Here is a 23,005-nt window from a genome sequence, read left to right on the forward strand (position 1 = left end):
ATCATCAAAATTAAACGAAATAAACATTTGAAATATATGAGTTTGTATGTAATGTATGAATATAATATACAAGTTTCACTTTTTAAATGGAATTACTGAAATCAATCTACTTTTTCATGATATTCTAATTTTATGACCAGCACCTGTATATGGACCAGTAAATAAAGTGCTTTACCCTTTGTTTCAATGTCTTCTTCACCACGACAGACCAGAGCAATGGTTTGTGTACTGCAGACAAAGCCTAGATCTAGCTATGCTTCTTCTACTCCATCTTGCCATCATATATTCTTTTTATGGTTGAGAACCATGGCCTCCAGCTTAGAGGAGCTGAGTCTCACCTTCATACCCAAAGGAGCAACCCATACCAGGATTATATTTAACCTTGTGCTGTGAATATGAAGAGTTACTGTGTTGGTTGTACAGGACAGCCCGTAAAAGTGATTCTGGCACCTGAAGAGATGTGGATGATTTTACATTTTTATTTGTTTCTGTAGTGTATCTCATGTTGTTTTCTTTGATTCAAGGGCATACGTGGCAGTGGTCTGATCACGCTATGGTTGCACACCTAATGACCTTCTTTATTTATCGGGGTGCAGGTGATAAGCATGTGGGAGAACAAGTTCTATTTCCTTATCCACTAAAGGATAAGAAAATAGGGCAGGTCATGAGATGGTGAGGCCGAACCAGGCCTTGGGTTAATCAGAACTTGTGCAAGGAGGTCTGGGCATCATAAATGCCAGAGAAATAGAATACTAGTCAGACGTTGCGTCATAGTTAACGTCTCCGGATTTGCAAATCTGCTCGGTGGGTTTTCATGTAATTCTTAATAAATTTTGTTATTACTTTAAAGGTTTGTCTCCTGGTCAGATCCTTCTCTAAAAAAAAACAACCCGAAAGGATTGGGAACTAATCAATCCTTAACACACCCCATGCTCCTGCTGCATAGTATGAAAAAAAGCTCATTTGATAAGATTGTTTATTTTCATTTATTTGCAGGTAGTATGAACTCAAGGCATATATACTGTATATATACACACATCTCATATGTTCATATACTGAACTCTTTGCATTAGTAATGACAAAGATGTCACTGCACTTTGACAAACTTGTTCACATTTAGGGTTTTCAAACATACATTTGAGCTCCATAACTAAATTAACTGCTTGGCTTAAATTCCCCCCTGAGGCCTTGTTTCTCTTCTTTCTGATTAGGACATCCTAGCTTACAACTGTGATGAATCTGGGACCTGCATGCTGCCTTTTCCGATCATAGCAGACAGGAAAAGAGAGCTGGCAGTCTCCCTGGGGATGCTGGACCCTGACGAGAAGGACAAAGATGGCCTGCCTCTTACCGCTCGCTGTGTGAGCATCACAAATTCACACAATCTAATTTCTAAAACATGTCCTGTTTAAACTCTCAGAGATGAAGGTGTTAGTCTTTTTGGTGTTCATCTCACTTTCTGTTTTTGTGTAGGTGTTTATTATAGGTCCCGATAAAAAGCTGAAACTATCCTTACTGTACCCAGCCACCACAGGACGCAATTTTGATGAGATCTTGCGAGTACTTGACTCCCTTCAGCTCACAGCTGGGATACGAGTGGCCACACCCGCTGACTGGAAGGCAGGTCCCATTTTTAACAGTGACCTCAGCTGTTATTCCACTTGCTGATTATACTTGTTTTTTTTGTTTTTTTTTGCATCTCCTTCCAGCCTGGAGTCTGTGTGATGGTGCCTCCCAGCATACCCGAGGAGGAGGCTGCAGCTTTGTTCCCAGCTGGCGTCTACTCCAAAGAACTGCCCTCTGGCAAGAAGTACCTGCGCTACACACCGCATCCAGAATCCAACTCAAAGCCTAAAGATACTAAACACTCACAGACTGAACCAAACTTCGAGCCTTCTCAGTCCTAAAGGTCCTGCTGGTTTATTTATTTTTCCCAAACTGCAGTGGGCAGAGAGATATCAGTGTAACTCAGAATTAAGACGTGCAGAAATGTTCTTATTTAGGCAATTTACTGTGGTAGAGGCCGGCATGAAATTGGTAAATAAGCTAAATTTCTTTTTTTACTGTTGTTGCAAATTTTAATACCTGTACTCACCAGGGTTGATGCATCATACTATTCACTGTTGGTTAATTTTCTCTCTTTAAATTGTGCATGAATGGACTGTTAATGGTGCTAATTATGTAGTGAGATTAAATAAACTACTGTGATGCATCTCTACTCGATCTATGTGACTGAGTGTCTTCTTGTTAAGCAAGTTTACTATTTAAAATATCAATTCAAATGCCAGCTACGTTTTATTTAGCATTTCTTAAAGGACTGCATATTGCCCACCACCTTTGGTGCCAGAGTTTTAAACTAAAATCACCTTATGTTGAGAAATGACAGTTATAGCTGTTTTGGGTACATTTTGAGAACAAAGTTATGCTTAAGAATTTATAATACCCGTTAACTTGAAGTCGCTTGCAGTGACTTTCAGACACGAATGTCCAGCATTTCTTTCTTTGTTCCCCCCCCCCCCCTCCTGTTTGAAGCATTAAGTCAGCTCTGAAGGATCTGGCGTTCTTTCTCACCCTGTCAATCTGCATCAGCGAAGGACAACAGGAGTGATCCAAACAGGAAAAAGAAGTCAAAGAAGGAAATGTTACTCATTGTTTATTTGGATAACCACAGCAGCACCTTGGGTTTGAGTGACCAAAACAAATCAGATTTTCTTTCTTGTAAATATTTATTAGGAACGCATTTGAAGATGACACTGATGTTTGTTCTTGTTCAGTTTTATGCAAAACGTCAGCTGTGAAAAGTCAGACAGCCTTTGTCAAAATAATCTGCTTGGTTGTTCGACTTCCTGTAGGTCTCGGCTACTAAACAAATTTTCAGAAACAACCAAAGATTGTAACAAATGCTCAACCTCGGGAAGTGGTTTGCTTTGTGTCACTGAGAAAAAAAAAGCGTGTGAAATTGCTCTCATTAAGAAGAGCTGCAGGGTTAAGACATGGTGGTGTGTACGCTTGTCCTCACTGTGAGCTCTGTCTCCTCCCACCAGCCCTGTCATCTCTGCTTCATCAGGGCCTGGTACTCCCTCTGGTGGGAGAACAGCTGCAGGAACACTTTGTACTTTCTTGCATAGAAGCTAAAAAGAGACAGGAAAAAAATGTAGTAAAACACACAAACTGCTTGCATAGATCAGTCCTCTCATGAGCTGGCTTTGACTTAATGGGACTAGTTTAATAATGACAGTACTTTCACTTTAAATAAACAGAAACAAATCCTCATATACCCCAATTCTGACAACACTGGGTTGTTGTGTAAAATGTAAAGAAAAACAGAATATAGTGGTTTGCAAATCTTATAAACCCATATTTTATTCCCAATAGAACATAGAAACCACATTTAAACATGTTTGAACTAAAATGTTGTACCATTTTTAGAAAAGAAAAAACAAAAAACAGTAATTTTGAATTTGATAGCTGCAACACATCTCTAAAATGTTGGGGCGGAAACATCAAAAGGCTGTGAAAGTAAGTGGTACAAATAAGAAACAGCTGGAGGAGCATTTTGCAACTAATTAGGTTAGTTGGCAGCAGGTCAGTAAGAGGACTGGGTGTAAAAAGAGGATTTTAGAGGCTGAATCTGTCAGAAGTAAAGTTGGGCAGAGGTTCACAAAAAAACAGCATCTAAAAATAGTGGAATCATTTCAGAAGAATGTACCTCTATGAAAAATTGGAACAACTTTGACAGTTCCATCAGCTGCAGTTCATAAAATCATTAAAGATTTCAATAATTTGGAGAAATCTCTGAGCTCAAAGGTCGAGATAGAAAGTCAATATTGGATGCTTGTGATCTTCGGGCCCTCAGGGGGCCACTGCATTTAAAACAGATCTGATTCTGTTCTGGACATCACTGCATGGACTCAGGAACACTTCAGCGAATCGTTGTCTGTAAACACAGCTCACTGTGTCATCCACTAACGCTGCTTAAAGCTCTATCATGCAATGAAGAAGCCAGATGTGAACACCATCTCCTCTGAGTCAAACCTCATTAAAAATGGACTGAGGAAAGTGGAAAACTGTTGTTTGGTCAGATGAACCAAAATTTGATATTCTTTTTGGAAACCACAGACACCACATTCTCCAAGGAAAGGGACCATCTGACCTTCTGTCAGTGCACAGGTCAAAAACCTGCCTCTCTGGTGGTATGGGGGTGAATTAGTGCCTCTGGGTCGCCTACAGTCCAGACCTCTCACTAACAAGATTCATGAATCACTGCATTCTGTTGTTATTTACATTATACACTATGTAGCAACTTTTTGGAATTAGGGTTGTGTGTTTGATATATGTAAAGATAGAGTGAAATTCTAAAAAAAAGTGAATTCTAAAAGGAAAGTTTATGATTAAGTTTTTATTTTCAAAATAAAACATGATTTAAAAAAATAAAACAAAACCATTTTTGTCAGTTTTCCAGAGAGCACATCAGCCTCACCTCTTCAGGTCCTGGTCAGGTTGAACAACTCTCCCCACTTTAGCCATTTTCTCCATGGCCTCCTGAAATATAAAGCGCAAAAAAAAAAAAAAAAATCCCACTTAATAAATCATGCTGCACACATTCTAATTTCACATAAGCAACGACCTACTTTTGGTGCGACTACAATCTGACTCCTGCAGCTTTGCTACGGCACTGGTTTATGATTAATTCATGAAAGGGCCTCTCTGCTGTCTGAACCTACGAAATCCAGGCAGCCGAGAGGATCAGACACAACGACTGCCCGCTGTAACGACGGCTAAAAAAACAAGCTGACAGGTGCAGCCTCGCTGGAATAACAGCATCTTATTTTTAGTCTAAATGGATTAAAGGACTCTGAGTTCTAGTCCTGCTATAGCTGACCCTGACAAAGATTAATCCACACTTTACATCTTGAATTATTTCTGCATGAAAACCTTGCTCCTCTGCACGTTTCATGCTTTGTGATTTCGTTCCCTCCAGCAGATGGAGACACTGGATCAGATATTTGTTTAGTTTTGGCTCTTACTGGACCAAAAAAACTGTAAACAGTAACTGTCAACAAATGAACAGATAAATAGGTATGCTGAAATATCAAGCACTAACTCATTTGAAGCTTCTCTTGTATGCAAACAATAAAACCTTCATAAAGCTAAACGCCGTGTGTGCGCTCATGTATCTGTGTGCCTCTGTACCTGTATTGAGCTGTAGTCCTGTGATGCACACGCTCCCAGCACTGCTGCTCCGACTAAAACAGCTTCTGTCTGATCTGGCAGCACTACGGGCATTCCTGAGGAGGAAAACACCAACAGGAGCGCTCTGGTTCAGGGTTTCAATCAGGACTGTTCCAGTTTCGTCCTCATTCAACGTCACTTCCATCCTGACTAGTCTCACAAGCTCAGGATGATGCTGCCATCACCGTGTTTGACTGTAGAGATGGGTTTTTAGGGGGGGGGGGGTTCTACCACACACACTCAGTGTGTTTTACAATCAGACGAAGCGCCAGTGATTATATCTCTGTTGTCCCTGATCGGAGTGAAATCTAAAAAGTCGATGCGTTTGGTGTTAGTTTGGACTCTCGTCTTAAATTTAATGCCTAAACCAGTTTTGTCCCAGATGATCATGTTTACCAGTTGCGTCTGCATGCTGTGATTCCGTCACACCTGTTTTCTGTTTTGTGACTGTCTGAAGCCAAACAACTCCATCTGCTTTAAAACCTGAGATGTTGTTCAGAAAGATGTGGAGCATAAACTAATTTAGTGGTGCCGCTGTAAAAGCATCATCATTTAAACTTTGATGGGTTATAACATTTTTCTTTTTTAAAATTGACTTTTTAATGCAATAAAGGCCTTGTCTTGGTAGAAGTAAAATGACTTAATAATCCAGCATTTGGACAATTGTCTTTGTGTTTAGAGCTCCTCAGATTTGGACTAGTTTACCAACAGCAATAAAGCTGTTAACTAATATTAGTTTCTGAGTCCCAGGTGAAACAAAAGACACCAGCTTATTGTGCGGCAACTGCTCAAGACTTTTCTTCTTCTTCACTTGTTTTTATATGTATTAATCTTATTTGTTTATGTGTGAAATTTTTTGCTTTATTCTAGATATGTGTGGTATTTAATTTTTTACTGGTAGTTTTAAACATTTGACTTACTTTTTTAAAAGCCCAACCAGGGATTAGGCATGCAGATAAGTCTTTTAGATAGAAGATTGGATTAATAAAGAACAAAAGAGGAATAGAAAGATAGAAAGTCTTGATCTAGTTGATGTGTGTTTGGGCGCTTTATATGCAGCAGAAATGTTTCCGTATCAGTCCACAGATCTAGCGACAAATGAATTCCAGTGAAGTTGAAGTCAGAGTCACCACAGTTTGGTTGCACGTGTCATAAGAAAACATTCAGCATATTTTAGGATAATTCTGACTAACTTGACGCAGAAACCGTTCCCTCTGCAGCGTACCAGCAGCGTTGGCCTGAATCTGTACAAACAGGGGGTTTTTGCTCAGCCCGCCACACAAGAAGAGGGTACTGATGTCGTGTCCTGCTTCTTTCATGGCCTCCAAAATATGACGAGTGCCAAGCTAAAAGACGAGAATACGACACAGGAGGAAACCTGGTTACGAGATGTTTCTGTATACAGCGAGGAGCCAGAATGGTCCTTTCAAACGTGTGGCTTACAGCGAGGGCTTGGATGGTAGCTAAATAAAGCAGGGCCAAGTCATCCAGGGTTTGGGAGAGAGACAGTCCCACCACCTGCAAAACAATCAGGAGTCAGTAACACAGCAACTCTCACTGGAAAGGATAGATCAATAAAAATTGGAGAAAGGAAAACGAAGGGTAGACATTTTAGAGACATAGTAGGCAGGATGGGAGGAGTCCCTAAACGTCTGAAGTAAAGTCATGCAAGGTGCTCACCATGCCTTTCAGAGTCGGGTCAGCGAGCGGCGACCTGTTCCCGTGGAAGTCCGGCCACATGTGAAGGCTGGATCCCAGTAGGTCCACAGCAGAACCCGAGCCAGCCATCACACTCAAGTGTCTGTTCAGGTACGAGTAGATGTTCTCACCTGCAGGAGGAGCTCTGAAACGAGACGTTCAGGATGTTGCAGTGACGCTTCCAGAACACGAGAGAAACGAAGCAGATCTAATGCGCAGAAATCACAAGATGCTTTTCAACAACTTCGGGCATTACTTCTAGTCTCACTTTGGTAAACTTAGTATTATATGGCACATCTAGCCAGAAAATGAAGTGTTTTCAGAAACACAAGGTGAAATCCATCTGACCTCTGCTGTGCCAGTTCCTGGAGCTGGGTGTAGGCAGCGTGGCCCTTCACAACGTGGTCAATCTGAGAGAGGACACATTTACAGTTTCAGGCACACATGCTGTATATTACACACATCCCCATCACAAACTTATCGTCTGTTACTGTGGGTTGCAGAAATATTCACCCCCTTTGGCATCCTCTTTTGTTAAAACTTTACATTTATACATAACAGATACCACTTTCAAGATGAAAAAAATAGTTTTAATGTGATTCGTTTTCAAAAGAATACCAAGTAAGTTGAATACTTTTGCAACCCACTCTTTATTTATGAATAAAGACGAATAAAACTCTGTAAGAACGTGGAGCGCGTTCTGACCAGCCTTCCCGTGGCGCTCTGACCGCCCTCGTTGAGCCACAGTCCTGGCACCATGGCGGACAGGTAGGGTCCCCACACCCCCGGCACAAACAGGGGCCCCTCACTGATCTTTCACACAAATGTGTTTATTAAAACAAGTTACTGAAGTCTGTTCACGGGTTTTAAAATCCAACAAACATTCGTTTTGTGTAAGTACACTGTGAGAGATTAAGGAGTGACCTGGGCAAAAATGTGAATTATTAGCCAAGTATTTATCGAAAATCTTGAGACTCTGATAAGAACAAAAACCATTTAATAACGGTAAGTCATGCACTAGTCATCGAGGGATATGGAGCAACGGGAAGTGCTGTCACTGATTCTAGGTATGCTTCGGAAATGTGCTGAATCAGCTGAAGTGCAACTGTGAAACCACTGACCGCCATGTGACAAGTGGACGTCCCACAGATCATGGCCAGGCGGGACGTGATTGGCTGCTGCTCGCAGGGCAAGTGAAAGCCTCGCACGTCAGCGCCTATCACACCTGGAAGGATGAGAGTCAGAATATATTTAGTTATATTTCACAACCACTACAAGATAATTAATGTTAGAGGAAGAAAGTCAGTATGCTAGAGAAGTTTAGTATGAAAAGGTGACTTGAAGCATCTTTCATCTGTTATTTTTCCATTTCTGCCACAACTTTAACAAAGTTAACTACTCCTCCCACAGCTTTGGAAAACACATAAAACAGATTAAATTAAAGACCTAGCTTTCCTTAAAGAATGTACATCACTCACTGCCTTTTATGACAGAGTTAAATTAACATCATCCTACAATGAAAAGAGCAGAGTTTTGATTTAAACCTTGTAAATGATCTGTGCCATCTCATTAAATTTGGGGAGATCTCACAAGATTTGTTAGTGCTCAAAATATGTATTCTGAATCAGTCTCGGCTACTACCACACCCAATCATAGCTAAATACCAGTAAAACCGACTGAGATCTAGCCATTTTTATGTTCTCTATGACCAGTTGGCTGTGGCGGCCATTAGGTTGATTACAAACACAATTCAAGAATTTATTCAGTAGTAGATGTATATCCAAAGATCGCTATCTAGCAGTTTCATTAAAATCTGTCAAGAAATCTTGATAATAGACTGTGTTGACACTGACAGGTAATGCCAAAGGTTTAGGCAAATATGTCCTGCACTGAGTAGTGCTTTGAATATGTGTCGTGAATTAGTCTCAGTTACTACTACACCAAATTTTAGTTAAATATCTGTAAAACTGACTGATTTAAAGCCATTTTTATGTTTGCTAGGTTAATTTAGTTGTGGCGGCCACCTTCAACTAAAGTGTTTCGAGAAGTTAATCAGTTGCAGATGTGCATCCAATAATCACTTTCTGGAAGTTTCATTAAGATCCATCAAGTAGATCATGAGATATTTTGCTAGCAGACAGACAAATGAACAAACACAAGCACAAACACACAAACAGACCCAAGCATTATTGCCCTTTTACATTTGGCGACAGGTGATAAACATGCCGCTTGATCAGGAACAGTGTTCTGTGACCTTCGTTAGCATTACATTGTACGATGTAAATACAATTAGCAAAAAAAAAAACAAAAAAAAACATTTTGGTGAAACCAGAGAGAAACCCAGCCCTCTTTGGAGCTTCACATACACTTTACAGCAAAAACATCATTCACTGTTTAAACAGGTCACAGAACGGTGGACTTTACATGACTGAACTGACATTTTGAGATCTTTAAAGGTGTTTTTCACATCAACATGACTTGCAGGTTAAGAAGCATTGAATCCATTTTAAGTAGCTCTCTGTTGCTACATCATGTTTGTGATGCTGCACCCAGTTTCTGCTGGACGGCTGGTTTACATGCAGAGTGACGTGGAAAACAACTAACAGTTCAGGGTGTTGTAACCTGTGACGGAGGCAACAATGCGTGGCCGGCAGAGGTCCCGGCTACGGGTCAATGAGCAGAGTTCACGAGCAGTTTACCTCACAGAGCAAAACCAGGTGGTCGGGATTCTCTGAGAGACAGATTTACTTCTGACCTGAGGACAACAAAGGACGTGTCAGAGAATCTGCATCTTCTCTGACACGATGAAAAGAGTCTTGTCAAAATCTCGCATTTTTATGTTCATTTCTTTCCACTGCAGGGGCAACTTTGCATTTGATTTGCAGTTTCTTCCTCTTGATCTGCATTAGGAACTAGTCATGATCTCCAATAAGGACATGGACCCTACGGCAGACCTCAGCATTTGTAGTGTGGGAGAACCAAAGGACCAGAAGCAGGTGCCGTTTCAAATGTGCATGTTCTTTTCTCTAGCTCGGCGATCAGCGTCCAGGTTTCTGCAGCGTAGAGAAGGTCTGACAAGACAAGTGGATGTAGCAGTCTAACTATGGTTAAGTTTGAGTCTTGATAGGGCACTGGCAGCTTTGGCTATCCTTATCTTGACCTCTGTGAGCTGCCCTCCGACATGAACACAGACCCAGGGTACAGGAACTCCCTAACTTGTTTGAGCTGTTTCCCTGATGTTCACTATGACAGGCTCCTGTTTACCAGAAACCATGGACTTGGTTTTACTCTCCATGCCATGACAACTACTCAGAGTCTAAGTTCTTCGCTTGACTCGTTTGATCATTGGTAAAACCATTTATGAGGTCGATGTCATCGGCAAAGTGAAGAGTGCTGATTTCTCTTCCTCCCAGTCCTACAGGGGGCTAACACATATACGTAGAAAAGAAAGCAGACATATGAAACAGGCATTGCACAGTTTTAGTTAACCTGGGCTTCAGTGTACTTTTCCTCATTAATGCTGCCATCACAGAACCTGGCTTTTTGACCTTGCGTTTTTAAAATCATAATTACATTTGTTTCAACTGCAATCATCTCAGTGTTTTGTGGAAAAAGCTGCAGACCTCAAGTGCAGGAATGAACACTTGTTAAAAATAAAGTTAAAGACAAAAAAAGGAAATATCTTCAGCTTATACCGTCTGCCATAAAGTACAAACCAGAGTATTTGTTTGTGCTCTTTGCTGGTTTTTCCATACTTTCCCAGCTTTATTTGACTGATTTTTGGCTAATATACTAACATTCTGAACACACCACTTGACCTTCCCTGAAGACTGCTTAATCTTTTTTATACTTTGCACCCAAAACACTCAAAAGGTTTGAGCTCATTTCCACGGGACGAGTGTAGAAACCAGTGTTTGAGTGAGCACACTGCTGCGATGACCTCTTCATGTGCTCTGCATGCATGCTCGCTCAGCATCCTACAGTCCGACAAACAACCAGAAAGTCTCTTTTGCTGTGTGAGGTTTCTAACTGAGTAAATTAAAGTACAGAGGCGTGTTGCCTCGAGTCGGGAGTGCTCTCTTCTGCTTGTGAACTATGTCGCTGACTTGCAACATTGCAATTGTAGTTTTCCACCCTCTGGTGTTTTTTTTTTTTTTTTTTTTTAATTCTTTTCAGTTTTTCACCAATCCGCCCAAGCAAGTTTAGGAAGGAAATAAACACTGTGTGACAGCAACACGATGTGGAAACCTGTCCTGGAATTTTACAGCTGAGAACAAGAAAACACATCAGAGCTGTTTTGATTTTTCAGTAAGTGGGTTTGAGCGATTCATTTTCCAGTTTTACCTCCCAGAACCTACTAATTGTACCTAAAGACATAACTCCTCCTCTGATTCATGACAGTGGACAGGCCTCCTCTCTTCCTGTTTTTAAATCTCTTTTAAAAACTCACTTTTATTCTTTGGCTTTTAACACACCGTGATTTTTGTCTTTCTTGGCACCTAAAACATACCTGCTGTGAACTCGTATGTGTATGTCTCTTTTTATCTATCTTTTTATTTGTTTATTTGTTTTATCTATTTCCTTTTTACTGTTTTTATTTATCTATTGTACAGCACTTTGGCTACCCCTGTGGTTCTTAAAATGTGCTATAGAAATAAAGTTGATTGATTGATTGATTAATGGGAAGGTCCAAATGAAATCAGCAGCTAAGGGCAACTGACATGATAGACACTAGTGGATGTCAGGTTGTTTTAAGAGAAGACATTTGTCTCCAAATGACTGTGGTTCAGCGGGTGATACCTAGGCCTCCAGCATGAGCATCAATGAGAGAAGCACCGACTGCTGTTCCTGGGTTCAAACCCAGATCAGCTGCAGCCTCCGCAGTCAGACCTTCTCTGAGAGGACTTCCTGGCGAACAGGTCACACTGCCTGGGTGACAGAAAGGACACAGTTAAATAATTAAAGTAGCAATCCTTGAAGTAATTTGCTGTACCTTGCCTGCTGCCTTGCATGAGAAAGTCTTAAACAAAGACCTTGTGGGATCTGTTAGCACTCAGAGAATGTTAGGAATGACACTCAGCTACCACCACACCAAATTTTAGCTCAGTTTCTGTAAAACCGATTGAGTCGTAGCCACTTTTTGGCTGGCTAATGATGATTAGCTGCGGCTTTTTAAAGCTCTCACCTATTTTGGAGAAGTCATTTTCCAGAAGGTCCCCCAGTCCAATGCTACTCCAGAAACTGGTGTCCCATCCTTCTGGGGGACAGTATGTCCATTTACACACTAGGGTACATAAAGACCTGTGGAATTGCAACACGCATTAACCGGCACACATTTCAGAAACAGGTTTTGACATTTATCTAATGACAGATATGAGTATCTTTTGATGCTGCAGCATCAAAAGATACTCATATCGCTTTTTATCGCGGACAAAGTGTTCGCGATAAAAAGCACAGCGCTTAGATTTAGACAAGATGCTGTGTCCTTGCTTTAAAGACAAACATTCGATACTGGGGAGGTGTTTCCCCAGAACGGCACAATTTATCAGGAAACACGATATCAACTGAACCAAGACTTGTGTTTCTAACACATAACCCTCGAGAACTGCAGATTCTATATCGATGTAAAGAAACACATGATCAAAATTGACTGACAACAGTGTTAACGCTTCAGGTGGCAATAAAGTCATCCACCGGAGCTCACCTTGTTAATGAGCCTGTTGCCTTCCAAGACAAGAAGTCTGGCAGATCAAAAAAGTGAGCTGCTTTGTCCCAACAGCTTTCCTTTAGATTCTGAAGAAAAAAACAAAAAATAAATAATTGCAATTAAAAGCCAAACATTCCCTGAATGCTTGGCCAGCACGTCTTTTATGCCAGAGTTTCTTCTAAAATCATCTTAAAATGAGACAGGAGGGACTTGTAAAGTTTTGGGCAAAATCTTGAAAATGACGATATGCTCGGCCGGCCTCATGGGATATAACAAGATCTCATGCTTAGAGTATGTGTTGAGAATGATTCTCACCTACTACCACATTAAACTGTGGTCGCCAGTGCAGTCGCCTACTTTACATTACATATATTTATTTAATTGCTATGACTCAGCAGAAGATTGTTTTCACTTTAACATTGAAGAACGTTTTGTTTTGTTTGTTTTTCTTGTCATAAAGGCCAATTGTTATAGACCATGATTAATTTATGGCACCAATAAATGCATAAAACATCCAAGGTGGTAATTACATTTTATAAGCTCTGCATGTTTTCAGCCTTGGCTACAACCACACCAAATATTAGGCCGATATCTGTAAAAGTGATCGAGTTATAGCCATGTTAGTGTTCTTTAAGGTTTAGCGGCTGTGGCAGCCATCTTGAATCGGGTTGACTCAAAAAGTTAATCAGCTGTAGATGAACATCTAATGATTACTTCCTGTAAATTTCCTTAAAATTTGTCCGATGTTTCATGATATATTTTGCTAACAGACAGACACGGGTAAAAACGATGTTGCCTGCCTTTACCTCTTGGCGGTGGCTGCCGCAGCCACCTAACCTTAAAAATCATGCATATGCACAGATCAAATCTGAGCTTTCCAAATATTTGCCTACTGGAAGAGTGAAAAACTAAACCCTGCCTGCCTGCAGATGCTAGTCGACAGAAGCATGTTGTCAGCAGACAGCTTAAAGAGCAACAATAAACACAAAGAGACCAGAGGCCGGTAGTGACTCTGCTCACCTCTTTGAGCCAGAGGAGCTTAGGGGGCTGCATCTCAGGTGACATGACCCCTCCCACCCTGCTCAGGACCCTGTGGTTGGTGTTTGTTATCCGAGCCGCCTGCTCCTCAGCCCGATGGTCCATCCACATCACCACGTTCTTCTGTGTGTCCCCTGGCAAAAACATAAAACAAAGAGAGAAAGACAAGTTTTAAAGGCAGCCAAAACCAAACGTGGTGTTCTGCAAAAACTCAAAACCCCACAGGAAATGTTATTTACACTCACTCAGCAGAGGTGAAACCTAAACCTAATCACTGATGTTTGCTAAGATAAACTGGTTTTGTATTTTGAACAACCTCAGTTTGGAGAAATAGAACTTAATTCTGACCAGACTGACGAACTATCAGCCAATCAGAGCGAGGCTAAGACCAAAGTGAATCTTAAAACAGCTTCAGTCTCAAATAAATTCATGGCAGTTTGTGTGAATACTATTTTATAGACTTTTATATTGCTGCCAGTTTTACAGTACACGGTTATTTTAGCAGAAATATTATGATATTCCAGCATGAAGTGTCTCAGGCTGCAGCAGAAGTGCTACAGCTAGCTGCTGCTGCTGCAATGTGAGCTCAGTAATATACGACTGCAGACTCTCAACGCCGCTCTGAGGTCCTGTCGTTTGAAGGCTCGTTCGCACAAAGGAAGTGAGCTCCATTTCTTTATTTGTTTTATGCAAATAAAGCCACAAATAACTTTTCTTTTTCAGCAGTGTCGATTCTTTACGATTTCATGTCATACCTACAAAATGAATATCCAATCCAAAAAATCTGAAGCATTGTAGCTATTTATAACACTGTCAACAGTGCATTAGAGATGAATTAGGATGCATTTACACAAGTTTTTACAACAGAAGTAACTGATTTATGGTACATTTTTTTGACCATGGGATATCAAATACCTGCTAACATTTTTATGAATGCATCTATGAAAAAAGGCCTGAGACTGGCAGTGGGATACTGGCAAATACCTATAAAATGTATGTAGATAACTGTGTATGGTACAACAGATGACAATGTCAAGGTTTAGAAAGCAGTGTTTGCACGAACCACTATCAAATTTTTGAGTTTGGAGTGGTTTTAAGATAGCACTTTGCTATTGGTCTCATTCAAACTAGCCATTAGCTCGTCAGTCCAGTCAGAATTAAACTATTTTTCCCAAACAGAGGTCATTCAAAGAGTTATCTACAACAGGTAAGATAGTGATTGTTCATAACCTTTCTACTGAAACCCAATTAAAAAAAAAAATCTGAACTATTGCTTTAAAACCAAAAATGGTATAAAGAAATGTACAGAAATGAGCTAAAAAAAACAACTTTATTGAAACTAAAAACAATAAATTGCACCGTCAATCACAGAGGACTTAAATAAAGATTATAGGTCAGGCAGGACACTGATGTTTGTAAAACAACTAAAGCACAACACTCACCATCCTGAGTGACCGACACCGGCTGGAAGTCCTTGTCCAGAACCACAAGAGAACAGGTGGCATCGAACCCAACGCCCCGAACCTGGTTCCTCTGCACTCCATGGGTCACCCTCTGCAATACAAACACACAACATTTACACACACATACTAGTTATATCTGTGAGATATTTGTTTTCCTAAACTGTCATCAGGTTTAAATCATATAGAAAACAAAGTTTATGCCCTCTTAATTTTAACCCCAAACGTAGGATTTTAGTTGTTGTTGGATACATAAGAAATTTATGGAGAAGTTCATAATTTAAAAATCTAGACAAAATTTGTTCCGAGCATCACCTGGACTCATACAAATCCACTCTGCAGCCTCTATTGAACTTCATCAAGTGCTGGTAAAGCTGTTTAATATATCAGTGAGGCATCCTCTGAGTCCTCTGATCTTCACTCACTGTTTTGATTGTTGGACGCTCCAGCAACTGTCTGATAACACAACCACTCCGCTTGTAATGACACCACATTTGGATTTTTTGCATTATTTATCCAACTTTTAGCATCTCTTTTCCATTCAGTTATTCTGATGTCTTTGTTATTATTGTTGTTTCTTTGTGACCACCATTTCTCTGTTTATTCTCCTGTTTTTTTCATTTTGTATAATTACTGTTGCTTATATGATAAATGTATTATATCTGATGAGGGTGAATCCTCTGACTGGGACACAGGAGTGCTTTTTAAATCAGGTCTTGGACCGATCAGAGCTCTGGGCTCATCCTACCTGGACAACTGAGCAGCATTTCTGCCATATGTCAAAGGAGGACTGGACGTAGTGTTCAGACTGGGGCTTCCAGATGCTGATGGGCTCCTCTACGGTGGTCCTCAGCAGACCCCCTCTGGTCACCAGGGCGGCCCGAACACTTCCGGTGCCCACATCCACCCCAACATAGTAAACCTCCTCCATGAGGAGAGGGCTGGGGACCGCTGGTTGGTTATTAAGCAGGTTAGACTGTCAAGTGACAACATGCAGAGGGTTAAACAGGTGGGAGTTAACACCAAGGTGAACTTATTTTGAGTATTTTTGTTTGTATTTTGACATTATCTTCGTCGCCGGTGTCCGCGGTTTGAAAGATAGCAGAAGCTGACTGAGCTTTTCACCCAATAAAATGTGCAGATTAGGTTTGTGAAGAGGCGTGAACACGTTAGAAAACATAAAGAGGACATGCCTCCGAACTCACCGGGTGGTTAAACTCTCATTTCTGTGCAGAAAACATGTTCGCTCGCCGCTCAGATTGGGTCACCGGTGAACTTTGAAATGAGGACCGGTGTTGGGACGGAACGCGAAAGCGGACAAAAAGGATGTGGTCGCTTTTTCTCCTTGGCTCCGCTAAAAAAAACAAGAAGATATGAACACAGGATACAATGAACGCATATTTAAGTCAAGATAACGTGAAAATTAAGTCTAAATGTGACAAAAAAAAAAAAACACAGTGGTGACACAGTGGAATAGTGGTTAGAGCTGTTGCCTCCCAGCAAGAAGGTTGCAGGATCACTTCCTGGCCTGGGGCCTTTCTGGGTGGAGTTTGGATGTTCTCCCTGTGCACACGTGGGTTTACTCCGGGTACTCCGGTTTCCTCCCACAGACCAAAAATATGCATGTTAGGTTAATTGATGACTCTAAAATTGTCCCTAGGTGTGAATGGTTGTTTGTCTCGTTTGTCTATATGTGGCCCTGCGATGGACTTGCGACCTGTCCAGGGTGTCCCCCGCCTTTCGCACAGTGACTGCTGGGGATAGGCACCAGCTCCCCGCGACCCGGAATGGAGAAGCGGTTAAAGAAAATGGATGGATGGATGGATGTGACAAAAAAAGTCCTCCTGCTGTTATTAGACCAGAAAATCACTATTGAAGTTATGTGGCCGATATGATATAGTTTAGTAGTATTAATACTGCTGTTAACTTTATGGTCATTTTTCTTTTTGCAGTAATGTTATGAATATCTTAACAAGTAGCTAATTTCTTTTAATGACATTTTACCTTTTTCACCCATCAACAAGTTTCTGGCATAATTCTGACAGACATTTGATCAAGCTTGGCAGAATGGGTTGAGGTCATTTTAGTTGGTTTTTTGGCACACACCAGGCTTTTGAGCACAGTTTACTATCTTCAGTCAGGCTGAGGTCGGTGCTTTGAGAAGGTCATTCCAGAGCCCGATGTTAGCCTGTTTTATTCAATCAGAAACCAGTTCTGATGTGTGTTTTGGGATAATTGGCCTGTCTGAACCATCAAACTGTTAAATTTCAGTATAGTTTTGAGGTGAAGTTGGTCAGTTTGGAGGTAGACCTTCATTTTTTTCATCCATTTAGTTCAATGTGCCAGTACCACAGCATGATGCTACCACAGCATGATGCTACCACCGCTGTGCGTGACAGCTGGTACAGTGTTCTTAGGTCTGACAGCCTCACCTTGACTCCTCCAAACATACTTCCTGTTACTGTGGCTAAACAGCTCAATCGTTATCTCATGTGACCATAAAGGCATTTTGCTTGTCCATGTGGGAAGTTGGAAATTTTTGTCGAACTTGAATGTGTTGCTTTTGGAGCACAGGCTTCTTTTTGGTCGACATCCTCTCAGTCCATACTGATGTAAAACTGTTTTTACTGTGTGTTCCAGCAGGTTCCAGTTCATGGTGGGCTCAGTGGTTCCTAAACAATCCCCTTTTATATGTGAGAGGGTTATAAGTAACAGCCAATCCAAACTATTCCTTTTTATGCTGACAAAAAGAAACAACTAACTGCAGTCACTCATAATCACGAAGGAGAAGTTAAAAGACCTGGGACTTGTTGAGTTAAAAGACACAGTGTAAAACATTCAACTCATTTATCAAATGATTTAGGTGAATGCATAGCTATATTTGATGCTTTGTAGATTTAATAAAATCCACCAAAAATAATGATTTTAAAAAATCATTGAAGTTGTGTGTAGTATAATCATTTCACCCTGGAAAAAAGCAGTTCAAAGATATCATTTATAAAAGCTCAAAAATAATATGACATTAATGTCTGAGATGAGGGATGAGTGGATTGAAACTTTTGCCTACGATTGTACGTTCTTTTGAAAAATAAAGAAGACTTCCAAAGCAAGAACTCACGGTTTTGCAGAGTTCCAGATCTGGTTTCCAAGAAAAACATTTTGCATCAGATGACTCACCCTTCTACATGAACATTTTCAAATAGTTTGTTTATTAAAGAGCAGTAGAAACACAAGAACCGCTCAAAGCTTTGAGTTTAGCTTGAAAGATAACATTTTTTCTGGCATTTTTAAACATCTGTCTAAAGAAAACATTTTATTTCAACATTTTCTTTATTATTTGCATTTCTATTATTAATATTTGCAATCAGGATATAGAAGATTTTATTAAAAATTCAAATAATGGAAATGTACACAGATTATCTGAGGTTTTACTCCAGCAGCTATAGCTTCCTCTACCCATTAAAAAAAGAATGTTAGGCTAAATTGTGATTTTAAATTGACTTTAGGAGTAAGTGTGAGCATTCATGGTTGTTCATTTTGTGGTTCTCTGTGTTATCAGGTAACCAGTCCAGGATTGGGGCTTCCCTGCAGCCCCTAAACAAGACAGTACAGAAAAAAATCTGTAGAACAGATCACAAACAGGATGTGGTCTTTTGCTTACACTGAATAAAAACAGATCAACTCCACAACTCTAAATTACTGTAGAAAAAAAAACAACTAACTTGTCATTTCAGCTGGATTTGTATATCACTCTAATATTCACAAGCAATTATTTCTTGACAAATGGGATTGTTGGAAAGTGCAGTGACAGCACTTCCTGCCACAGAGACCCCTTAAACCAACCTTCCTCTCTGAATCCCACCTTGTCTCCTGACTTTGTTGTCGTGCTCTTCTCTTCAGAAAGAGAAGCAGCTGTCTACGGGAAGTGGTGCAGGCTGTTTGGACCAGGAATGGTCAGCAGAGATGGAGCGCAGAGGAAAAACTAAGCAGCAGGACAGGAAGAAACAGCTGGTCTTCAACAAACACTGCACAGACAGTGTTTGAAATCTCATCTGTCTCTCTCTGTGCCTCAGTGTGTGTGTGTGTGTGTGTGTGTGTGTGTGTGTGTGTGTGTGTGTGTGCGTCCCTCAAGTCCACGCCTGAAGGTAATCAAAACTTTGCTCTGTTGATACATCAACATGCGCACTATAACCTCTCTCTGTGTTTAGCTCTCATGGAGGCAGGGGGACATTTTCATGGACTGTCCCACCATTCGGAGCGGAGCCTGTTGGGAGGCAGGCAGGCCCGGCTCCCGGTTGGAAAAGTGCTCAGTGTGGAAACAGCTGGCCCAGGCAGGGAAGGAGGGGAAACGCTATTCAAAGGCAATCCTGTCAGGCCAGCAGAAGGGAAAAGCTGACAGAGAAACAGGAAGCATGGCCGGGGCACAGTAGCAGTATGACAGAGAAACACTATTCTGTGTTCTTGACACCTGCAGGGACATACAAAGATGGCGTGCTAAAAGCTTTTCTAAGATGGTAAATGGACTGTGCTTATACAGCGCCTTTCTAACCAAGCAGACTACTCAATGTGCTTTACAACTCAAACTGTGCCCTCATCCACACACACATTCATACGGCACTGAATCTCTTCAAAGCTTATCTGAATAAATCATTCTATGGAGTCTAATCAGTGCTTTAAATTCCATTCATACACCGATGGGGCACATTGGAGGCAGTCAGGGGTTCAGTGTCCTTCTCAGGGACACTTTGACATGTGTCTGCTGCCAGGAATTAAACCTCCAACTCTCTCATTGGAGGGTGACTCACACAGCTGCCCGAGAGATGGGAAAAATGAGAAATCAACTGAGAAAGTGAGGAATGAGGAAGAAAATAGAGTAAATAAGAGTCTCTATTTGCTTCCATGATAGAAAGCAAAAGCATTGGGTGGGGGCTTTGAACAGGTGTTGCATTTGAGTGTTGTGGGGACAAAAAAAAGAAAATATAAAGAAGCTATTTTAAAAATGTTGACCAGATCTGGTTTTTAACTTATTTAGTTGTCTGGTGGGACCATGTTGAATAACACAATGAGGGGAAACCAGACAGACTGGACTGCAGGTCGATGAAAGCAGCTACATTTTTATGTTTTTCACTTATCCTGCACAGGAAAGGCTGCAGTCGAAGCATTTGCACAGGCCGAGATCCATCTGAACATTGCAACAATCGTAAATACATTTTAAAGGGATTTTCCGGCCATTTTTGAAGTAGATTCTGTGACCAAGTTATTAAGAACTATCTGTGGTAGATAGCTTTTTAACAAACTCAGTTTGGAGAAAAGGAGGTTAAGTCTGGCAGAACTGATGAGATAACAAATAGTCCAAACATAACCAAAGTAGACTGCTGCTAAAACAACTGCAAGGTCCAAAGTTTTATAGTGGTTCATGCAAACACTATTTCACAGACCTTTACACCACCATGTATTTCTCAGTACACAGTTATTAACAGAGAAATCGATAGTTATTTGTAAACAGAAACAGGGGCAGCAGCAGTGGGCTGTAGCATTTCAAGTCCACTTCCTGCAGGAACATCGTAATAAATTTAAATAACAGTGTTTGCACAAGCTGCTAGGAAATTTTGACCGTTGGAGGTGTTTTAAGATGGCAAAATTCAATTTGAAAGCAGGTTTGCTCAAATTATATTGACAAGTTAATAATGGCTCATTCAAGCAGACCCACTGCCAAACTAATCTTCCAAATCTTGTGGCGTTCGAGGCAAAAACTATTATTTAGACTTTCACATCGGCATCAGTTTTATATTAAACTGTTATTTCGGCAAAAATATTAGGCTATTTCTGCATGCTGCACCAGAAGTCCTGCAGCTATTATTCGTCTACAAATAACCACATTTTAAGTAAATAACCATGTGTAGCAAACAGATGATGGTATAAATGTTTATGAAACAGTCTCTGCATTAATTACTAGGAAATGTTAAACACTGGAGTTGGTTTAAGACGTCAACCACCCACTTTGGTCTTAGCCATTCATTTGTTAATCCAATCCAACCTAAGGGTAATATTTCGCTGGGCTGTGACTGTTGGAGACTCAAAAAAAAAAAAAAAGTGAGAAAACAGGCAGATTTTCTAATGCAGCCTCAATGAATCCAAACAACAGAACTCAAGGGAGAAAACGAAGAAATCCCACGGTGAATGTTTCAAGACATTTTAAGTCAAATGCTGTTCACCAACAAGTCACACCTTGTTTATTCGGAAAGCTATCTACAACAGGTAAGATGTTACCGCTCAGAACCTTTCCACTGAACCCCACCTCAGCATAGCTAAAACATCATTTGAAATACTAAAGATGAAACTTGCAGATTTTGACATTTAACACCAATAATAGAACTGCTTAGGAAGATGCAGTTTTTATAAGCTTTCAAGATAGTCTACATAAATGACAAATATAAAAAGTCATATAAAAAAATATAAAGAATATAAGAAAAAGAGAGAATCAAGTTGACTAGTGGCCTGAGCAGAACTGCACATTTTTATATTTTATTTTCACGTTTCCCCTCTGTCTGGCACCACCTTCATGGCTATCAAACTGCAAGAACATCACTTTAAGGAACAATTAAATGTATTTTATTTCAGAACAAACGAGCTTTTTTGAAGTAGGTCAGGCTCATCGTGTGCCCTTCACTTTCCCAGCGTCCCACCACTCACTTCCTGAACTCTTTCAACCACTTCTTCCTGAGCAGATCCCCAAGAAACACTGATTACTCCGAGACTTCTGTGTTTAGACAATAAAACAGTAATCTCGTGAAGACAGAGAAGTAGTTCCTGATTCCAGACAACAACAACAAAAAAGAAAATTTCGTTGCTGGGATGGAGGATCAGTCGGAGCTGAGCGGGTAACTAAATATTCAAAAACACTACGTAATCCCAGAGTACATTGCTCCACTGCCTGCATTACCTAATCCCATAATCCACCGCGGTGAGGGGCGGGGATACGGCCGGTTGTCGGAGCAACGTGCGTGTCATGAGCCAATGCCCGCCCAGTCCATCACCTCCAGCCAATGGGAGGCCGTAGAAATGACATCATTGTTATTTTCAGTGGAGCTACAGCTTTGAGGTGGATAAAGTTCGTCTCCACGTTGGAAGTGATTGAAACTATCAGCCGTTTTTCGGGATCTGTTTGTACTTTTAGTTTTAAAACAGTCAGGAGAGTCCGGGAGACGGGAGCCGAGGAGGAAAACGGGAGCTCGGCGGAGACGGGAGGGATTCGCTTTTCGTCGGTGAGAAGAAAAGACGCGAAAGCAAACTTTTCCTGGGACGCAAAGTTGTCAAGTGAGTCGAACTTCAACAATAGACCGACTCTGCCTCGGGACGTCGGACAGATTGTTACGGCTTTGTGACCACAGAGTCAAAAGTGGACTTCTTTTTTTCTTCTTTCTTTTAGAACACGTGAACTTCCTGAGAGCGATTAAAACTTTATGTCTGGAAAAATGGAAGCGACGTTCTACGACGAAGCCGCCTCCAACTCTCAGCACGACGGGACGGCCGTGTTCGGCTTCAACCCCAAAACCCTCAAACAGAGCATGACGCTAAACCTGAACGACCCGAAAACCTTTAAACCCCAGCTGGGCGCCAAGGCTCTGGACATCCTGACCTCCCCCGACGTGGGCTTACTGAAACTGGCCTCCCCGGAGCTGGAGAGGCTGATCATCCAGTCTTGCAACGGGCTCACGACCCCCACCCCGACCCAGTTCCTCTGCCCCAAGAACATCACGGACGAGCAGGAGGGCTTCGCCGAGGGCTTCGTCAGGGCCCTGGCCGAGCTCCACTACCAGCAGATCCCCGGCGCCCACCCGGACGCGCCGACCGGCGTGTCCGGCGGGGG

General features: G+C 41.2%; 3 protein-coding genes across 5 annotated transcripts in view; 2 read left to right on the forward strand and 1 right to left on the reverse strand.

The window, feature by feature from the left end:
• Positions 1 to 2,223, forward strand: part of LOC108238283 — a 13,831-nt gene extending 11,608 nt beyond the window's left edge. The window contains exons 8-10 of the mRNA XM_017420250.2: positions 1,212 to 1,361; positions 1,474 to 1,620; positions 1,710 to 2,223. Of these exons, the coding sequence (XP_017275739.2) occupies positions 1,212 to 1,361; positions 1,474 to 1,620; positions 1,710 to 1,907 (495 nt within the window). The 3' untranslated portion in view covers positions 1,908 to 2,223. The remainder of the gene's footprint in view (positions 1 to 1,211; positions 1,362 to 1,473; positions 1,621 to 1,709) is intronic.
• Positions 2,224 to 2,935: 712 nt separating this feature from the next.
• fggy (FGGY carbohydrate kinase domain containing) lies at positions 2,936 to 16,607 on the reverse strand. Of its 3 annotated transcripts, XM_017420347.3 has the most exons (16): positions 16,341 to 16,604; positions 15,884 to 16,111; positions 15,118 to 15,229; positions 13,658 to 13,809; positions 12,635 to 12,723; positions 12,116 to 12,231; positions 11,731 to 11,859; positions 8,052 to 8,155; positions 7,636 to 7,743; positions 7,279 to 7,340; positions 6,913 to 7,075; positions 6,676 to 6,750; positions 6,458 to 6,578; positions 5,194 to 5,288; positions 4,481 to 4,542; positions 2,936 to 3,131 (listed from the first exon to the last, which is right to left on the reverse strand). In XM_017420347.3, exons 2-16 carry the CDS (start codon positions 16,064 to 16,066, stop codon positions 3,050 to 3,052), a joined length of 1,653 nt encoding a protein of 550 aa, XP_017275836.1. In that variant the 5' UTR covers positions 16,067 to 16,111; positions 16,341 to 16,604; the 3' UTR covers positions 2,936 to 3,049. The 3 variants fall into 3 exon arrangements, 2 of the variants coding, with proteins under 2 accessions (XP_017275836.1, XP_017275837.1); XM_017420348.3 differs by lacking the exon at positions 7,636 to 7,743; XR_003039324.2 differs by lacking the exon at positions 2,936 to 3,131 and having other exon boundaries at positions 6,426 to 6,578; positions 16,341 to 16,607.
• Positions 16,608 to 22,220: 5,613 nt separating this feature from the next.
• LOC108238338 (transcription factor AP-1) overlaps positions 22,221 to 23,005 on the forward strand; it is a 1,940-nt gene continuing 1,155 nt past the window's right edge. The window contains exons 1-2 of the mRNA XM_025006843.2: positions 22,221 to 22,452; positions 22,565 to 23,005. The exon at positions 22,565 to 23,005 is cut by the window's right edge and continues 1,155 nt beyond it. Of these exons, the coding sequence (XP_024862611.1) occupies positions 22,599 to 23,005 (407 nt within the window). The 5' untranslated portion in view covers positions 22,221 to 22,452; positions 22,565 to 22,598. The remainder of the gene's footprint in view (positions 22,453 to 22,564) is intronic.

Source organism: Kryptolebias marmoratus, linkage group LG20 (assembly GCF_001649575.2).
Source record: "Kryptolebias marmoratus isolate JLee-2015 linkage group LG20, ASM164957v2, whole genome shotgun sequence".
In the NCBI taxonomy this organism is placed as follows: Eukaryota; Metazoa; Chordata; class Actinopteri; order Cyprinodontiformes; family Rivulidae; genus Kryptolebias; species Kryptolebias marmoratus.